Source organism: Peromyscus californicus, unplaced genomic scaffold (assembly GCF_007827085.1).
Source record: "Peromyscus californicus insignis strain IS unplaced genomic scaffold, ASM782708v3 Scaffold_20__1_contigs__length_68692818, whole genome shotgun sequence".
NCBI lineage: Eukaryota > Metazoa > Chordata > Mammalia > Rodentia > Cricetidae > Peromyscus > Peromyscus californicus.
The window spans coordinates 63,574,524-63,593,320 of record NW_026294503.1 but is presented as its reverse complement, the minus strand read 5'-3'; the positions used below and the strand labels follow the sequence as shown (position 1 = coordinate 63,593,320).

The window sequence follows — 18,797 nt, the reverse complement described above, 5'->3', positions numbered from 1 at the left end:
TGAGTTGAGTTGAGTTGAGTGTGTGTGTGTAAGAGAGAGAGAATGGGACAGATTTTACCGTCGCTGTATTTATTCTGCCTCTGATCTTTCTTTGTTGTTACGTATTCTTCCTCATTTCTTTCCCTCATCATTTCTTTTGACCTCCATCACTGTCCTAAGCCTCTGTTCTGGCTGTCCATGCTCATTGCATTGACTGAATATTTTTCCAGGCAACTTGTCGGAGGCTCCCAGGCCTTCTATCAGCGCACACCATATCCTGGGTCCCTGCCTCTACAGCAGCAGCAGCAGCAGCAGCAGCAACTGTGGCAGCAGCAGCAGCAACAGCAGGCAACAGCAGCAACCTCCATGCGACTTGCTATGTCTGCTCGATTTCCATCAACTCCTGCACCAGAACTTGGCCGCCAAGCACTAGGCTCCCCCTTGGCAGGGATCCCCACCCGCCTTCCAGGCCCTGCTGAGCCCGTGCCTGGTCCAGCTGGTCCTGCTCAGTTTATTGAGTTGCGACACAATGTGCAGAAAGGACTTGGACCTGGGGGATCTCCGTTTCCTGGTCAGGGTCCCCCTCAGAGGCCCCGTTTTTATCCGGTAAGCGAGGAACCCCATCGAATGGCTCCTGAAGGTCTTCGGGGCATGGCTGCTTCAGGCCTTCCCCCACAGAAACCCTCAGCTCCACCAGCTCCTGATTTGAACAACAGCCTCCATCAGACACCCCATACCAAGGGTCCTGCCCTACCGACTGGCTTGGAGCTGGTCACCCGTCCACCATCAAGCACTGAACTTGGTCGCCCCCCTCTGGCCTTGGAAGCTGGCAAGTTGCCTTGTGAGGATCCTGAGCTAGATGATGACTTTGATGCCCACAAGGCCCTAGAGGATGATGAAGAGCTTGCTCACTTGGGTCTGGGTGTGGATGTGGCCAAGGGTGATGATGAACTGAGCACCCTGGAAAACCTGGAGACTAATGATCCCCACCTAGATGACCTCCTCAATGGAGATGAGTTTGACCTGCTGGCGTACACTGACCCAGAGCTGGACACCGGGGACAAGAAGGACATCTTCAATGAGCATCTAAGGCTGGTGGAGTCAGCAAATGAGAAGGCTGAGCGAGAGGCCCTGCTGCGGGGGGTGGAGCCAGTATCCTTGGGCCCTGAGGAACGCCCTCCCCCTGCCACAGATAACGCTGAGCCTCGCCTAACATCTGTGCTCCCTGAGGTGAAGCCCAAAGTGGAGGAGGGAGGGCGCCATCCTTCTCCTTGCCAGTTCACCATTAACACCCCCAAGGTGGAGCCAGCACCTTCGGCCGCTCCCCTCAGCCTGGGACTTAAGCCAGGTCAGACTGTGCTGGGCAGCCGGGACACTCGAGTAGGTACAGGACCATTCCCCAGCAGTGGGCACACAGCCGAGAAGGGCCCGTTTGGGACCACAGGAGGAGCACCAGCTCACTTGCTGAACCCCGGCTCACTGAGTGGCCCAGGTGGATCCTCCCTTCTGGAAAAATTTGAACTAGAGAGTGGGGCTCTCACCTTGCCCAGTGGACACGCAGCACCTGGAGATGAGCTGGACAAGATGGAGAGCTCACTCGTCGCCAGCGAGTTGCCGCTGCTCATCGAGGACCTGTTAGAGCATGAGAAGAAGGAGCTACAGAAGAAGCAGCAGCTTTCAGCCCAGCTGCAGCCTGCCCAGCAGCAGCAGCAGCAGCAGCAGCAACAGCAGCAGCAACAGCAGCAGCAACACTCCCTCCTTCCCGCGCCAGGCCCTGCACAGACCCTGCCTTTGCCGCATGAGGCTGGGCCCCCACAGCAGCTCGCTCTGGGGCTTGGAAGTACTCGACAGCCAGGTTTGGGCCAGTCACTGATGCCCACCCAGTCACCAGCTCACGCGCTTCAGCAGCGCCTGGCCCCGTCTGTGCCTATGGTGTCTAACCAAGGGCATATGCTAAGTGGGCAGCAGGCAGGGCAGGCAGGCTTGATGCCCCAACAGAGCTCCCAGCCAGTGTTAGCACAGAAGCCCATGAACGCCATGCCAGCTTCCATGTGCATGAAGCCCCAACAGCTGGCAGTGCAGCAGCAACAGCTGGCTAGCAGCTTCTTCCCCGACACAGGTAACTTCACGGGGGCGTGGTTAGCGCTGAGTCGAGCGCACTCAGAGAGGCCTTCGTTAAGGGAGGTAGGGTACCACAAAGTTCTATAGGCAGAAGCAGTGGGACTTTGGAGAGGAAAGCTGAATGAATGATTGAAGCCTGATGAGCAGAGGCTCTCTGTCTGTGGTGAAGGTTAAATTTAGTCCTCAGAGAAAAGACTGTAAGGATAAGCAAACCAGGTAACTGGAAGATTAAATGAAGCTGTAGGGCAGGACAACCTATGGAGAGCAGCGAAAGATAGGGCACAGGGGAGTGGGCACCGCTGTCGGTTAGGGCGCGGGGGAGTGGGCACCGCTGTGGGATAGGGCGCAGGGGAGTCGGAGGAAGGGGCCACGTTGAGGAACATCTCACACTGCATTTATTGAATAGTTAGTCTTTATTGGACATTGGTTGGTTGATTTCATTGTAACAGATTTGTTAAATGGCTACTCTAGTTGGCTTTGATTACCAAAGAGTAAATAGGCATAAAAGTTAAATAATGTGTCTAAGATTATACAGCTAGCAGAGCCAGCCCTGAACTAACAGCCTTAGAATTAGTCCTTTATAAAGCTGAAAGTCAGTTTTCTGAGCCCTAGTACTCGAGAGGCAGAGGCAGGAGAATCTCTGAGAGTTGAAGGCTAGCCTGTTCTATATAACTAAGTTCCAGGATGTCCAGGGCTACTTAGGCCGTCTCTCAAATAAATAAACCAATTAATTAATTAATTAAAGCAAATAAATAAAAGCACCCCAAAACAAAATAGAGGATTTTAGGAAGGTTTGAGGTTTTTTTTTTTTTTACGTGTGTGGTTATTTCTTTATGGTTTATTTATTTATTTAATTTTGAGTCGGGGGATAAACGTAGAATAGGAGGTGAGTTAGCGTCTCATGTATCCCAGGCTATCCTCAGACTCTCTATGTAACTGAGGATGAAGATGACTTTAAATTTAGGATTCTCCTGTCTCCTCCTTATCAAGTGCTGGAATTACAAGCATATGCCACCATACCTGGTTTATTCTGGATTGTTTTGTTTTTTGAGGCAGGGTCTCACTACATAGCACAGGCTGGCCTTAGATTCAAAATCTTTGTGTTATAGCCTCTCCCGAGTGCTGGGATTACAGTTGTATACCACTGTGCCTAGTTATTTTTTGTTACTCGACTAGATGGCAGAACAATGGGTTATTAGGTGATTGTTGTTGTTGTTTTGTTTGTTTTTCGAGACAGGGTTTCTCATGTAGTTTTGGTGCTTGTCTTGGATCTTGCTCTGTAGACCAGGCTGGCCTCAAACTCACAGAGATCCACCTGGCTCTGCCTCCCGAGTGCTGGGATTAAAGGCGTGATCCACCGCCGCCCGGTTTAGGTGATGTTTTCCCGTCACAAACAGCTCTATTGTCTAGGGCTTTGCCACAGAGTCTATACCTTGGGTTCTTGAGCTGGGTTGGTTGTAGACTACCACTTTGAAGAGTACTGTCTGGCTCACATAGCATGCCTTTATTCTTGTCACGTGATCCTGTATAGCATCACGAAGTAGGCAGAGTAGCAATCATGGTTTCTCTTCAAATGAGGGAAACTGAGGCTTGTAAAGGTATAGTGCCACTGCCTGACTCAATGTTTTCCTACTCCCTTAAGCGAGGGACAAACAGAAGGACTGTGTGTTCTGTGGACATTAGTGCCGTAGCACCATGTTGATGGCTCCTGCTTAGCTGAGTAGACTTGCCACATTGTTCTACATGTAGAGGTCAGAGTGTTGGGAAAAAACAGCCATCTTGCCTTGACCCCCAAACCCAGCTTATTAATCTCTTCCCTCTTCAGATCTGGACAAATTTGCTGCAGAGGACATCATTGACCCTATTGCAAAGGCTAAGATGGTAGCTTTGAAAGGCATCAAGAAAGTGATGGCTCAGGGCAGCATTGGGGTGGCCCCCGGAATGAACAGGTGAGCCTCCGGGCTGGCGAGCTGACTTTTATCGCACCGCTCTCCTGGGTTCCCTTCCCACTTGTCTCACTGCTTTGTGTTTGAACTGTGCCCTCACTGACGCCATAACCCCTCTGCTTTATGGACTGTAGGCAGCAAGTCTCACTGCTGGCACAGAGGCTCTCGGGGGGATCTGGCTCTGATCTGCAGAACCACGTGGCACCTGGGAGTGGCCAGGTAAGGAGGAAGTAGGAACTTGTGTACTATTTCACTGGGCTACCTTTCTTAGGGCCTGGCATGGAACAGTGACCTTCTAGAAATCTCTCTCACCACAGGAGCGGAATGCTAGTGACCCTTCTCAGCCTCGTCCCAATCCACCCACTTTTGCCCAGGGAGTGATCAGTGAGTATGGGCGGACGTGGTTAGGAGTCTGGAGGGGGTCACCTTTTTGCAGACTCTAACATGCGGGTTCTGTTCCCAGATGACGCTGACCAGCGGCAGTATGAAGAGTGGCTGTTTCACACCCAGCAGCTCCTACAGATGCAGCTGAAGGTGCTAGAGGAGCAGATTGGTGTGCACCGCAAGTCTCGGAAGGCTCTCTGTGCCAAGCAGCGCACTGCCAAAAAGGCCGGCCGTGAGTTCCCGGAAGCTGACGCTGAGAAGCTCAAGCTGGTTACAGAGCAGCAAAGCAAGATCCAGAAACAACTGGATCAGGTAGGAGAGCAAAGTTCAGCCCAGTGCCCAGAAACCAGGGATAAGGTGCAGCAGGGGTGGGCGGCCTCCATCTGACCTCTCCAACCCTCCAATGTTAGGTCCGGAAACAGCAGAAGGAGCACACGAATCTCATGGCAGAATATCGCAACAAGCAGCAGCAGCAGCAGCAACAACAGCAGCAGCAGCAACAGCAGCAGCACTCAGCTGTACTGGCTCTCAGCCCTTCTCAGAGTTCTCGGGTACTCACTAAGCTGCCTGGCCAGCTGCTCCCTGGCCATGGATTACAGCCACCACAGGCACCTCCAGGTGGGCAAGCTGGAGGTCTTCGCCTGCCTCCGGGAGGTATGGTACTCCCTGGACAGCCCGGTGGTCCGTTCCTCAATACTGCCTTGGCCCAGCAGCAGCAGCAGCAGCAGCAACAACAGCAGCAGCATCCTGGTGTGGCTGGATCCTTGACTGGCCCCTCAGGGAGCTTCTTCCCTGGTAATCTTGCTCTCCGAAGCCTTGGACCTGACTCAAGGCTTTTTCAGGAAAGGCAACTACAGCTGCAGCAGCAACGAATGCAGCTGGCCCAGAAATTGCAGCAGCAGCAGCAGCAGCAACAACAGCAGCAGCAGCAGCACCTCTTAGGGCAGGTGGCAGTCCAGCAGCAGCAGGGTCCCCCCGGAGTACAGAACCAGACTCTGGGTCCCAAGCCTCAGGGTCTTCTGCCTCCCAGCAACCACCAGGGCCTCCTGGTGCAACAGTTGTCCCCCCAGCAATCACAGGGCTCCCAGGGCATGCTGGGTCCTGGCCAGGTTGCAGTGCTGCAGCAGCAGCAGCAGCAGCAGCACTCTGGAGCTTTGGGTCCTCAGGGCCCTCACAGACAGGTGCTTATGACTCAGTCCAGGGTGCTGAGTTCCCCTCAGCTGTCGCAGCAGGGTCACAGCCTTATGGGACACCGACTGCTCACAGCCCAGCAGCAACAGCAGCAGCACCAACAACAGGGCTCTATGGCAGGCCTTTCCCATCTTCAGCAAGGAATGATGTCACATGCTGGACAGCCCAAAATGAGTGCTCAGACGTTGGGCTCCTTGCAGCAACAGCAGCAGCAGCTGCAGCAGCAACAACTGCACCTTCAGCAGCTGCACCAACAACAACAGCTTCAGCAACAACAGCAACATCTTCAGCAGCAGCAACAGCTCCAGCAGCAGCAACAACAACAGCAACATCTTCAGCAGCAGCAGCAGCTGCAGCAGCAACAGCAACAGCAACATCTTCAGCAGCAGCAGCAGCAGCAGCAGATGGGCCTCTTGAATCAGAATCGAACTTTACTATCTCCTCAGCAGCAGCAGCAGCAGCAGCAGCAGCAGCAACAGCAACAGCAGCAGCAGGTGACCCTTGGCCCTGGCATGCCAGCCAAACCTCTTCAACACTTTTCTAGCCCTGGAGCCCTAGGCCCAACCCTCCTCCTGACAGGCAAGGAACAAAACATTGCAGAGACATCACTTCCTTCAGAGGTCACTGAGGGACCCTCCACCCATCAAGGAGGGCCACTAGCAGTGGGGACTACACCTGAGTCAATGTCTGTTGAACCAGGGGAGGTAAAGCCCTCCATTTCCGGAGACTCACAACTCCTGCTTGTCCAATCCCAGGCCCAGTCTCAGCCCGCCTCAATGCAGCTGCAGCCACCACTAAGGCTCCCAGGACAACCCCAACAGCAAGTTAACTTGCTCCACACAGCGGGTGGAGGAAACCATGGGCAGCAGCTAGGGAGTGGATCCTCTTCCGAGGCCCCATCTATACCCCACCTGCTGACCCAACCCTCTGTTACCTTAGGGGAGCAGCCTGGGCCTATGGCCCAGAACCTTCTGGGTTCCCAACAGCCCCTTGGGCTAGATCGGCCCATTCAGAACAATACAGGGCCACAGCCTCCCAAATCGGGCCCTGTCCCTCAGTCTGCACAGGGTCTTCCTGGGGTTGGAGCCATGCCTACGGTGGGTCAACTTCGAGCACAGCTCCAAGGAGTCCTGGCCAAAAACCCACAGCTGCGGCACTTGAGTCCGCAGCAGCAGCAGCAGCTGCAGGCCCTCCTCATGCAGCGGCAGTTGCAGCAGCAGCAGAGTCAGGCAGTACGCCAGACTCCACCGGTCCAGGAGCCTGGGACCCAGCCCTCTCCTCTCCAGGGCCTCTTGGGCTGCCAACCTCAACCTGGGAGTTTTTCTGGATCTCAGACTGGATCCCTCCAGGAGCTAGGGGCAGGGCCTAGACCTCAGGGCCCACCCCGGCTCCCTGTCCCACAAGGAGCCTTATCTACAGGACCAGTGCTTGGCCCTGTCCATCCCACACCTCCACCATCCAGTCCCCAAGAGCCAAAGAGACCTTCACAATTACCTTCCCCCAGTGCCCAGCTAACCCCTACCCATCCAGGGACTCCAAAGCCCCCAGGGCCAACCTTGGAGCTGCCTCCTGGGAGGGTCTCACCTGCTGCTGCCCAGCTTGCAGATACATTCTTTGGCAAGGGGCTGGGACCTTGGGACCCCTCAGAAAACCTAACCGAAGCCCAGAAGCCAGAGCAGAGCAGCCTGGTATCTGGGCATCTGGAGCAGGTGAATGGACAGGTGGTACATGAGCCACCCCAACTCAGCATCAAGCAGGAGCCTCGGGAAGAGCCATGTGCCCTGGGCGCACAGGCAGTGAAAAGGGAGGCCAATGGGGAGCCAGCAGGGACACCGGGCACCAGCAACCACCTTCTGCTAGCAGGCTCCCGCTCAGAGGCCGGGCATCTGCTCTTGCAGAAGCTTCTACGGGCAAAGAATGTTCAACTTGGTACTGGGCGGGGGCCTGAGGGGCCTCGGTCTGAGATCAACGGACACATTGACAGCAAGCTGTCGGGGCTGGAGCAGAAACTCCAGGGTCCTCCCAGCAACAGAGAGGTGAGTGCTGTGGCTAGTGTGGTGTGACAGTGAGACGTGTAGCTGTGGAGGTCAGACGGGCAGGGCAGCACCCTTCACAGGCCTCCTCTGGTTTAGGACGCAGCCACAAGAAAGCCTTTGCCAGTGAAGCCCAAGCGGGCACAGAAGGCGAGTGACAGGTTGGTGAGCTCCCGAAAGAAGCTGCGGAAAGAAGATGGGGTCAGGGCCAACGAGGCCTTACTGAAACAGCTAAAACAGGTGATCCCCGAGGAGCCAGTCCAGTGGTCCCCTGTCCGCCTGGGGGATGGGCAGCCTGCGGCCGAAAAGGATATAGCTGTGACTGCTGCAGCTTCCCAGCTTCGTCATCTTGTCCCTCCTAGGAACTGTCCCAGCTGCCCCTGACAGAGCCTACCATCACCGCCAACTTTAGCCTCTTCGCTCCCTTTGGCAGCGGCTGCCTAGTCAGTGGGCAGAGCCAGCTCAGGGGGGCCTTCGGAAGTGGGGCTCTACACACCGGCCCCGACTACTATTCTCAGCTGCTCACCAAGGTCAGAAAAATGGCAATACTTTTTGGGAATAATACAGTTCTTGGGGTTGGAGGTAGGGATGAAAGACTGGAGGAAAATGCTGATGTAATGGGGGGCCAGGAGATTATACCAGTCTCCCTATGCCATCTTGCACACAACACCCACCCCACCCCCCAGAATAACCTGAGTAACCCGCCGACACCACCCTCGTCGCTGCCCCCCACCCCACCCCCATCGGTGCAGCAGAAGATGGTGAATGGTGTTACTCCCTCTGACGAGCTGGGGGAGCACCCCAAGGATGCAGCCTCTGCCCAGGACACTGAAGGAACATTGAGGGGTAAGTGAGAAGCTGACCACCTTTCCCAGAGGGATTCGGTGGATGATTGGCGGGCATGAGTGGTATCCTGGTAGCCACTCAGTATCAGAAGTGAACGGGTGGCATACACTGCCTTGTGCCCTTACACAGTAGACATTGGGTGGGAAGGGCCCAGTCATGGTTGTTTGGTTCGGGACAAAGGATGGGCTTCTAGAGTCTGTTGCAAAGGCAATGGAGGAGGTAGGTAGCGAGGTGACTGAGTGAAGTTCTGTGAGGAAACAGTCCAGCATTCGTGCATGGGAAGCCACAGTCTAACCCACATTTGAACTCCAGCACGTGAGTGTATTTAGCTGTGTTACTTAGACCAAGTAGCTTGACTTGTGTGAACCTTGATTTCCTCTCTATAAACTGGATACTGTAAAGTTCACCTTAATAGTTAAAAATACTTAAATAAAGTGTTACAATGACTTATGATCCCAGCTAAAACTGGAGAAGAATGGCAACAGGGCTTAAGAGTTTGAAGTCAGCTAGCCTGTGCTACGTGAGTGAGACCCTATCTTTAAATCAGTGTGGTACACAAGGAAGGCTCAATGTCTATATTTAGTGTTCCTGCCACAGGCTGTTAGTTGAGTAGGTAGTTGATAGCAGTAGCTAGCTGGACCTGGAATGCTGGGGACAGCATGACTGACTCTCCACTCCCCTGACCTCTACTCCTTCCACCCCTCAGATGCTGCAGAGGTGAAGAGTTTAGACCTGCTGGCTGCTCTGCCCACACCCCCTCACAATCAGACTGAGGATGTCAGGTGGGCATAGGGTGGAGGGCAGATGGGGCAGGTTTCAGTTACGGCTACACCTCCCGATCTCTGCTGTTGAGAGGGAGAACCCCTGTGGCTGTACCAACGTCTGCTTGCGTTTGGCCTTCAGGATGGAGAGTGATGAGGACAGTGACTCCCCTGACAGCATCGTGCCGGCGTCGTCCCCTGAGAGCATCCTTGGGGAAGAGGCCCCACGTTTTCCACAGCTGGGCTCTGGCCGGTGGGAGCGGGACAGTCGGTCCCTCTCTCCTGTCATCCCTATCATCCCCCGTGCCAGCATCCCTGGTAAGCGCTGCTCGTGGCCTGGGCAGGCCCGGTGTGGTTGGGTCATCAGAAGTGAGGGCCTAGGGTTGTGGCGGAGAGTGACATTCACTTTCTCTCTCTCATCCAGTCTTCCCAGATACAAAACCTTATGGGGCCCTTGACCTGGAGGTCCCTGGAAAGCTGCCTGCTGCAGCTTGGGAGAAAGGCAAAGGAAGTGAGGTGTCCGTCATGCTGACAGTCTCTGCCGCCGCCGCCAAGGTATGTCCTAGGGGTACCTTGAGGCCAAGGAGAACTTGGGTCAGAGGACATTCTTCAGAGCTTGTCTGAATTTAAGAAGGGAAAAAAAAAAAAAATTCAACTGTCCAAATACTTGTCCTAAGCACCTGCTCTGTTTGAAAGGCTGGCCAGGGACTGTGGGCTGAGCAAGGAAAGCCCGTTCTCACAGGGCTCATCATCTGTGGATAAAGACAGTCCGCCAACACACTGACAAACGCTACCAGACCTCTCTCCTCCAGTTGCACTTGGGGGACCCCCCGCTGCAGGGTTCTGTGGTCAAAGAAAGTTGGAAAGCAGTTCAAACGGCAGACACTCCTGTGTGAGGAGAGCGGGAGTGAATGGGGAGCACTGACCACCCCATGCAGTAGGGCGGGCTCACTGAAGGTGCTGCTGGTTTCTCCATCCTTTCTTCTGCCCCAGCAGAATCTGAATGGTGTGATGGTAGCAGTGGCAGAGTTACTAAGCATGAAGATACCCAACTCCTACGAGGTGCTGTTCCCAGACAGCCCTGCCCGAGCTGGCCTTGAGCCTAAGAAGGTGGAAGCGGAGGGCCCTGGTGAGTAGAGCAGGAGACCGTTTTCCGATCCGAGAAGAGTTCTGGTGGAAGACTGACTGACCCTTTCCTTTCCGTAGGTGGGAAAGAAAAAGGTTTGAGTGTCCGGGGCCCTGACGCTGGACCTGATTGGCTAAGGCAGTTTGATGCCGTGTTGCCTGGCTACACCCTTAAGAGCCAGTTAGACATCTTGAGCCTCCTGAAACAGGTGGGTCTAGGGGAGAAGGGTCAGTTTTAGGAAGAAGGTGCTCCCAGAGCAAAGAAGACAATGGCTTTCGGGGGAGTGGAGTCTGGTCAGGAGGAGGGAGGGGCGAGTGGGCTGAAGAACTGGCACTAACACCAGGGTGCCCTCTCGTAGGAGAGTTCTGCCCCAGAGCCATCCACCCAGCACAGCTACACCTACAATGTCTCCAACCTGGATGTGAGGCAGCTCTCCGCCCCGCCTCCTGAGGAACCGTCCCCACCTCCATCCCCTTTGGCACCTTCTCCTGCCAGCCCCCCCGCTGAGCCCCTGGTTGAACTTCAGGCTGAACCCTCTGCTGAGCCACCAATCCCTTCGCCTTTACCACTGGCTTCCTCCCCTGAATCTGCCCGGCCCAAACCCCGAGCCCGGCCCCCTGAAGACAGCGAAGATTCCCGTCCCCCACGCCTCAAAAAGTGGAAAGGGGTACGCTGGAAGCGACTGCGACTGCTGCTTACCATCCAGAAGGGCAGCGGGCGGCAAGAGGACGAACGGGAAGTGGCAGAGTTTATGGAGCAGCTCGGTACAGCCTTGAGACCAAACAAGGTGCCTCGAGACATGCGACGGTGCTGCTTCTGTCATGAAGAGGGAGATGGTGCCACTGATGGGCCTGCCCGCCTCCTCAACCTTGACCTGGACCTCTGGGTACACCTCAACTGTGCCCTGTGGTCCACGGAGGTGTATGAAACCCAGGGTGGGGCACTGATGAATGTGGAGGTGGCCCTGCACCGAGGACTGCTGACCAAGTGCTCCCTGTGCCAGCGAACTGGTGCCACTAGCAGCTGCAACCGCATGCGCTGCCCCAGTGTCTACCACTTTGCCTGTGCCATCCGTGCCAAGTGCATGTTCTTCAAGGACAAGACCATGCTGTGTCCGATGCACAAGATCAAGGGGCCTTGTGAGCAGGAACTGAGCTCCTTTGCTGTCTTCCGGAGGGTCTACATTGAACGGGACGAGGTGAAGCAGATCGCCAGCATCATCCAGCGGGGTGAGCGGCTACACATGTTCCGAGTAGGAGGTCTTGTGTTCCATGCCATTGGGCAGCTGCTCCCACACCAGATGGCTGACTTCCACAGTGCCACGGCCCTCTATCCTGTGGGCTATGAGGCTACTCGCATCTACTGGAGTCTTCGGACCAACAATCGCCGCTGCTGCTACCGCTGCTCCATCAGCGAGAATAACGGACGGCCGGAGTTTGTGATCAAAGTCATTGAGCAGGGTTTAGAAGACCTGGTCTTCACTGATGCCTCTCCCCAAGGTGAGCACTAGAATGGGATTGGGCAGGTTTTTCTCAGGAGTCAAGTTTACAGCGTCAAGAAGCTGCACAGCTTTTATGTAGCTTCAAGTGGCATGGTGTCTTGAAAATCTGAAAATACTGGGATTCAGCCTTACTCAGACACTTTAAATACCTTGCAATTGAAAATATTTTCTTAGCCAAGCATGGTCCTCACCCTTGTAATACCAATACTTGGAAGATTAAGGCAGGAAGATCCTGAGTTCAAGGTCACATCCTTAGCTATGTAGCAAACTGGAAGCCAGCCTGGGCTGCAGGAGACCTTTTCTCAAAAGAAAAAGTTTTGTGGTTAGCTTTTTCCCCTAACCTTGGTAGATTAAATGATGGAGTTTTCGTGTGTGTGTTTTTTGTTTGTTTGTTTTTTGAGACTGTGTAGCCCTGGCTGTCCTGAAACTTGATCTGTAGACCAGGCTGGCCTCAAACTCAGAGGGCTGACTGTCTCTGCCTCCCAAGTGCTGGGATTAAAGGCATGTGCCACCATCACAGGTAAACAGTGATGTTTTGAGATCCTATTGTCTGTTATACAGTTCTAAATTCCCTCTTTTTGCTATATGTAAAATCCCTTTTAGAGTTTTGTTTTTGTGGTACTGGGGATAAAACCCAGGACTCAGGATGTGCTAGACAAACTTACACCAGTGAGCTACAGCCCTGCCCTACCCCCTTAAAGTGTTTTTTAAATTTTAATTTTTGTGTGTCTGAGTGTTTTGCCTGCATGTAAGTCTGTAGATCTCATGCATTCAGTGCCCATGGAGGCCAGACGAGAGTGTGTTGGATTCCCTGAGGCTAGAGTTGAAAACGGTTGTGAGTAGGCGTATGGGTGCTGGGAACTGAACCTGGGTCCTTTGGAAGAGCAGCCATTGATCTTAATGATCTTTTTATCTTTGTTTCTATGTTGATGATAAATGAAGCAGCAGGAAGTATATTTTGTTGAGCATGTCCTATGAGTCACAATTCCGTTAGTCGGGTGATCATTCAGGGGGTTTTGTCCATGCGGCCCTAGAAGGTGAGCACTGTCATTATTATGCAGTGTAGACATACAGTGACCAAGTCCTGTGAGGAGACTTGGGTATTTATTTGGCTTAAGTCCCGTAGCCAGTACTCAGACTTGAACGTAATCTTCTCAGCTCCAAAGCATGTATATTCATTCAGTAGGAACTGTGGCTCCTGCTAGGTCTCTGGGACCTGTGCTTGTCATCCCCTCCAAAATTGAAGCTTCTGGGACTAGGAAACCGGGAGTGGATCCTGAAGAGTCACAGGGAGGGGACAGTCAGACGGCGAGAAGTCGAGCTCGGGAATGGGGTTCTGGGCCGGCGATCAGTACGCAGTGTTATTCCAGAGTGCGGTCTGTCTCACTCACCCCTAGCTGTATGGAACCGCATCATTGAACCTGTGGCAGCCATGAGAAAAGAAGCAGACATGCTGAGGCTCTTCCCCGAGTACCTAAAAGGCGAGGAGCTCTTTGGGCTGACAGTGCACGCAGTACTTCGCATAGCCGAGTCGGTAAGCAGGCAGCGCGGAGCTGCGGCGGCGAGGTGGGCACTGGGAATCTTGGTCCTGCTTCAGAGCAGCTAAGGCATGCTCCCTGTGCCCACAGCTACCTGGGGTGGAGAGCTGTCAGAACTATTTATTCCGCTATGGGCGCCACCCCCTGATGGAACTGCCACTCATGATCAACCCCACCGGCTGCGCCAGATCAGAACCTAAAATCCTCACACACTACAAACGGTGAGCTTGTGCGGCCAGGGCCTGGGCTGTGGCTGTGGGTGTGGGTAGGACCGTCTGGCCACATTGTGGGGGTTTGAGGTGCAGATCAGAGTCTTTTCCAAGAACCTGGGGAATCACCCGTAGACCTGGTTAGAGGTACACAATCATCACTGGGGTATCCCTTTCCTCTTTCCTTGTCAGCTCAGGTGTGCTGGGTTGACCAGGGATACAGGACAGAGCCCTCTTGGGTACCCTGGGAATGGCTGCTGGGGAGGTTCTTGGTAGACAATGGAGAGATGTACGGGAGCTGGTCACTTCTTTCTTCTTTGGTCTTGTTTCCAGAGGGGCCGGTGATACTCCCAAACCTCAGACACCCCATGAATGCTAGGGTCACCATCCCTTTCCAAAGCTGAGTTGGTTTAGAAATAATTAGTATTATAGAAAAATAATACAACCTTACATTTGTATAGCACTTTATACTTTTTTTTTCAAAGCGTTTTCACATCCATTATCTCATTTGATCCTCACAACAACCTTATGAGGTAGGTAGGGCAGGTGGTATGACCCCATTTTATAGCCGAGAAAACTGAGACCCACAAAGACTGCGTGACTAGATAAAGGTCACACAGCTGGGACTAGACCCTCCTCTCATTGTGGGTTGCTGGTCTTTCTGTGTACCACAGGAGCCTAACCTTGGTCCTTGGGTAGAGGGAGGCAGAACCCATGGTAGCCGGGCTCTCCCCTGAAGGCCTTTGGTGGCTTGAAGGCTGTCATAGAACGTTGAACACTCTACCTTTAGTTAGCCTAGTCCTTGCTGCTCTACAACAGTGGTTTTCAAACTCAAAGTCCGTGTGTCCCAGACCACAGAAGCCAGTGAGCAGACTTGCCCTGCTCTGTCTGACTTCACCTTCCTCAGATTGGATTTCGCCAGAGGAATTCCAATTTTACCTATGGATTGGAGTTGCAATCAACGTTTTGCTGAAGAAAAGAAATTGTACTACATAAAACAGAAAAGCACCCCAAAGCGTTTGAAAACCACTGCTCTGAGCGAGACTTGGGCTGGTGCCCCAGGGTGGTGAAGGCCGCTACACAGGCAGCTGTCCTTCCCCTGCTCTGAGCCGGCTGCACTGGTGCCCCAGGGTGGTGAAGGCCGCCACACAGGCAGCTGTCCTTCCCCTGCTCTGAGCGGGCTGCACTGGTGCCCCAGGGTGGTGAAGGCCGCCACACAGGCAGCTGTCCTTCCCCTGCTCTGAGCGGGCTGCACTGGTGCCCCAGGGTGGTGAAGGCTGCACACAGGCAGCAGTCCTTCTCCTGCTCTGAGCGGGCTGCACTGGTGCCCCAGGGTGGTGAAGGCTGCACACAGGCAGCTGTCCCTCCCCTGCTCTGAGCCGGCTGCACTGGTGCCCCAGGGTGGTGAAGGCTGCAACCACCAGGCAGCTGTCCTTCTCCTGCTCTGAGCCGTCTACACAGCCCAGTGCTGTGCTGCAGAGCAGGATGGTTAAGGCCAGGATACCATCAGGCTATGAATTCACAGCCACCTAAAACTCAGATCCAGCCCCTGTAGTACAGGTGGCCCCATTTTTCAGGGTCTACAGCATATGCAGGAGGTAGGACTCAGATGACGGAACAAACCATCAGCTTAAATTCTGGGGAAGACCACCAAGATCTTGTGTGGCCTTGAGCATGGTTGCCAGGGGGTGGTAGCCAGTATGAGATGGGACAGTAGGCTCAGTGTAGGGGAACTGGTACTTCTTCCCTCTCTCTACCTACTCCTCATCCTGGGTGGTTTCTGCTACCCAGGGTGTCCAGAAGGGTCCCAGTGGCTAGTTACTTCCTCTTCCAAGCTAATGGTGCTTGCACTCCATTCTCAAGGCAGCAAGCCCTTGTAGTACATGCCCCAGGGAGGAGGCAGGCGATGAATGCTTGATCTATCTTGTCATGGACTCTATCACCTCCCAGGCCCCATACCTTGAACAGCACCAGCATGTCTAAGGCATATCAGAGCACCTTCACAGGCGAGACCAACACCCCATACAGCAAGCAGTTTGTGCACTCCAAGTCATCTCAATATCGGCGCCTGCGCACTGAGTGGAAGAACAATGTTTACCTGGCTCGCTCCCGTATCCAGGGCCTAGGGCTCTATGCAGCCAAGGACCTAGAAAAGCACACGATGGTCATCGAGTACATTGGCACCATCATCCGCAATGAGGTGGCCAATCGGCGGGAGAAAATATACGAGGAGCAGGTACTTTAGGGTGGCTGGGGAATAGTGTGGCCCACTCTCTGCCAAGGGGCACGGGGCAGGTTTGGGTCCAGGAAATAGTTGGAGAGAGGGAGAAGAAAGCAGGAAGAATTTCGTCATGTCAGATAAGCTGATTCTTGTTCCTTCCACAACTTCTGCCTGTCTAGAACCGAGGCATCTACATGTTCCGGATAAACAATGAACACGTGATTGACGCTACGTTGACTGGAGGCCCTGCCAGGTGAGCGAGGAAGGCCTGAGTGTCTCCAGTGGCCACTTGCTGGGTGCGGCCTGGCATCACTGACGCCGATTCTCCTGCCATCCAGGTACATTAACCACTCCTGTGCCCCTAACTGTGTAGCAGAGGTCGTAACATTTGACAAGGAGGACAAAATCATCATCATCTCCAGCCGGCGGATCCCCAAAGGAGAGGAGGTGAGAGGAACTTCCTGTACCGGTGACAGAGAAGTCCTCTTCTCTGCCATCGCCTAGGAGTTGGAGTCCAAGGCTCCTGCCCTCAGATAGCATCTCGGCCCCTTCCCTTTTCCCCACCTTGATTCTGTCCTCTTTTCTTTCCAGCTGACCTATGACTATCAGTTTGATTTCGAGGACGATCAGCACAAGATCCCCTGTCACTGTGGAGCCTGGAACTGTCGGAAATGGATGAACTAAGAAGCTTTGAGGCTACCAGGCAGGGGAACACCCCACCCCCCGCCTCTTCCCTGAAAGGGATGAGGGGGAAGAGCGGTAGCAGCCAGAGCTAGGACCCAGGGCTGGAGCTGCCGGCCGACCAGAGCCCCTGGAGCAGGAGGCTGGGGCAGAGGGCCCTAGGCCAAGCCCACCCTGGGCACCAGGGACAACCTTCTTCCCTGCCACCGGCCCTTAGGCTGGCATCTCTGCCCCCAGCTCCAGGAGGGGACAGACAGAAGCAGCCACTGGGCATCTCAGGTTTGAGGGGGATATGGGCCGGGAACTACCCAGAAGTGTCTGGGAGGCAGCAGGGAGGGAGGAGGAGGATGTGTGGCCGGGCCTCACAGCCCTGCTGCCTCCACCGGCCTCTCTGGCCCAACTCAAGGCTGCAAAGAGACTTGACTAAAAGCTTGACAATCCCAAAGGCCGGGTCCCACACCTGGCCCTGCCTGCCGGGTCCTGCCCCTGCCCTCACCCCCATCCCCTTCCTCTCTTCTGTCTCTGTCTCCCTCTTTCCTCTGTGTTTCTGTCTCTCTATGGGTTGTGTTTCCTTGTTTTCCACTCTGACAAATGCAACATGATGGGAAAGAGGCATCCAGATGCCCAGGAGGGCAAGCTGGGCAAGCCGGGCAAGGAGACCCCGCACCCACACCTACCTCATTTAAGTGTTGGATTTTTTGCTGTTTTGAAATGTGAGACCCTCTCCAAGCCCCCACTGCCCTGTCCCCCTCCCCCACCTCACTGCCCTCTTCTAGTGGGTGGAGGGGGGGTAGGAGGAGGAAGCAACAACAGTAACAACAAAAAAATCCATCTTTGTTTTTAATGATGGGCATGGGATGGTGGCTGAGGCAAACGGTGATGGAGACTGGGGATGACTGGTCCCTAGTTGCTCTAGAACTTCCTTCTCCATCTGGACATGGAGGCAGGAGGGGGTGTGCTAAACCTAGGACCAGGATCTCTCTCTCCTGTTTTCCCAGCCTCATCCTTAGCCCATTTGCCCTCCAGCCCCTGGATGGGGTGTGGGGGGTAGGGTGAGGGCTATCCCTGTGTGGCATGCCCATACCCAGTGAGGCAGGGTGTGGCCCAGAGCTCTCACTTTCCCTCAGTCACCAAACTGCTGCTGGTCTGGTGGGAATGGGTGGTGATGTGGGGGTGGGGAGCTTAGTGTCAGCGCGGGGAGGGTGGGGGGTATTTATCTATTTATACATGGGGTTGTACATAGTCTTGTGGGACATGGGGGAGCCGGCTGGAGGTGAGAACCCTCCCCTCTCCCCCAACCCCCGGGGAGAGCAAATGTAAAACTACTAATTTTTGTGCTTTATATATTCTATATAAATATATCTATTTTCTTTTTACAAAACCAGTTTATAAATGGTAGGGGGGTGTGGGGCGGACACATGGAGCTCCCCTTGTGGGGGGGCCCCCTCCACTACCCAACCTACCGCCCTTTCCTCACCCCCCCTTTCCCACCCCCTGGCTGTGACTGCTGTAAGGTGGGGGTATAGAGAGAAGCTGGGTGATCCTCACCCCAGTTGTATAGTTGGACTATGATATAACGCACAAAAGTAAGCTGGCCCCAGGGGGAGCCAGAGGGTGATGGGTTCCCTGATCCTCCTTTTCCCTTCCTCTTCTGCCCAAGCTTGTGCTGCAGGTAAACCTCTTCCTGGGGGTGGTGGTAGGGTGAGGGTGTGTGAGGCCTCCGACTGCTCTCTGTAGGGAGCCATGGGGATGAAGATGAAGCTTATATGCAGTTCTCTCCTGGGGGCTGTGGGCAAAGGGCATTTTGTAATTAATATTTCCAAGAATCAGATATCTGGACTGTAGAGATGGGCTTGATGGTGGCACATGAGAGGCCTGCTGAGGGGTAGCACGAGTGCTGTTGTGATCTTAGGTTTTTGTTTTGTTTTAAATTTGGGGGATTGTGGATTGATGGGGGTAGGGAGATTTTTTTTTTTCCTGGCCTTTTTTTTTTTCCTTTTTTTTTTTTTTTTTTTTGAAGCTGCTTCCTCAACTGTTTCAAGCTGCAAATGTTTAAGAGAGTGGCAGCCCCCCCCCCCCACTCCCACAGAAACCATTGTAATTAGATCAGACAGTGGGAACACTGGGCTGCTGGCCCCAAAGCCACAGAGCTGAAAGGTCTAGGCACTAGGTGGGGGAGATTTGTCTCCTGTGAGTCAGGCTCTGGTTGGGGCTTGGGCCCTAGAACTGGGAAAGGAGAAGGGGCAGACTTTGTAAGCAT

General features: G+C 54.2%; 1 protein-coding gene across 14 annotated transcripts in view; it reads left to right on the top strand.

The window, feature by feature from the left end:
- The window catches only part of Kmt2d (lysine methyltransferase 2D), a 38,784-nt gene extending 20,279 nt beyond the window's left edge, over window positions 1-18,505 (top strand). For 11 of the 14 annotated variants that reach the window (XM_052748873.1, XM_052748872.1, XM_052748866.1 and 8 more), the window contains 21 exons: window positions 210-2,098; window positions 3,926-4,049; window positions 4,181-4,265; window positions 4,364-4,430; window positions 4,510-4,742; window positions 4,841-7,657; window positions 7,754-7,894; window positions 8,017-8,184; window positions 8,341-8,500; window positions 9,207-9,282; window positions 9,404-9,579; window positions 9,686-9,816; window positions 10,258-10,390; window positions 10,468-10,595; window positions 10,746-11,886; window positions 13,286-13,422; window positions 13,517-13,647; window positions 15,586-15,871; window positions 16,036-16,109; window positions 16,195-16,303; window positions 16,448-18,505. In XM_052748873.1, the coding sequence (XP_052604833.1) occupies window positions 210-2,098; window positions 3,926-4,049; window positions 4,181-4,265; window positions 4,364-4,430; window positions 4,510-4,742; window positions 4,841-7,657; window positions 7,754-7,894; window positions 8,017-8,184; window positions 8,341-8,500; window positions 9,207-9,282; window positions 9,404-9,579; window positions 9,686-9,816; window positions 10,258-10,390; window positions 10,468-10,595; window positions 10,746-11,886; window positions 13,286-13,422; window positions 13,517-13,647; window positions 15,586-15,871; window positions 16,036-16,109; window positions 16,195-16,303; window positions 16,448-16,540 (8,299 nt within the window). In that variant the 3' untranslated portion in view covers window positions 16,541-18,505. The other 3 variants (XM_052748876.1, XM_052748875.1, XM_052748878.1) reach the window with 3 other exon arrangements.
- Window positions 18,506-18,797: the final 292 nt, after the last annotated feature.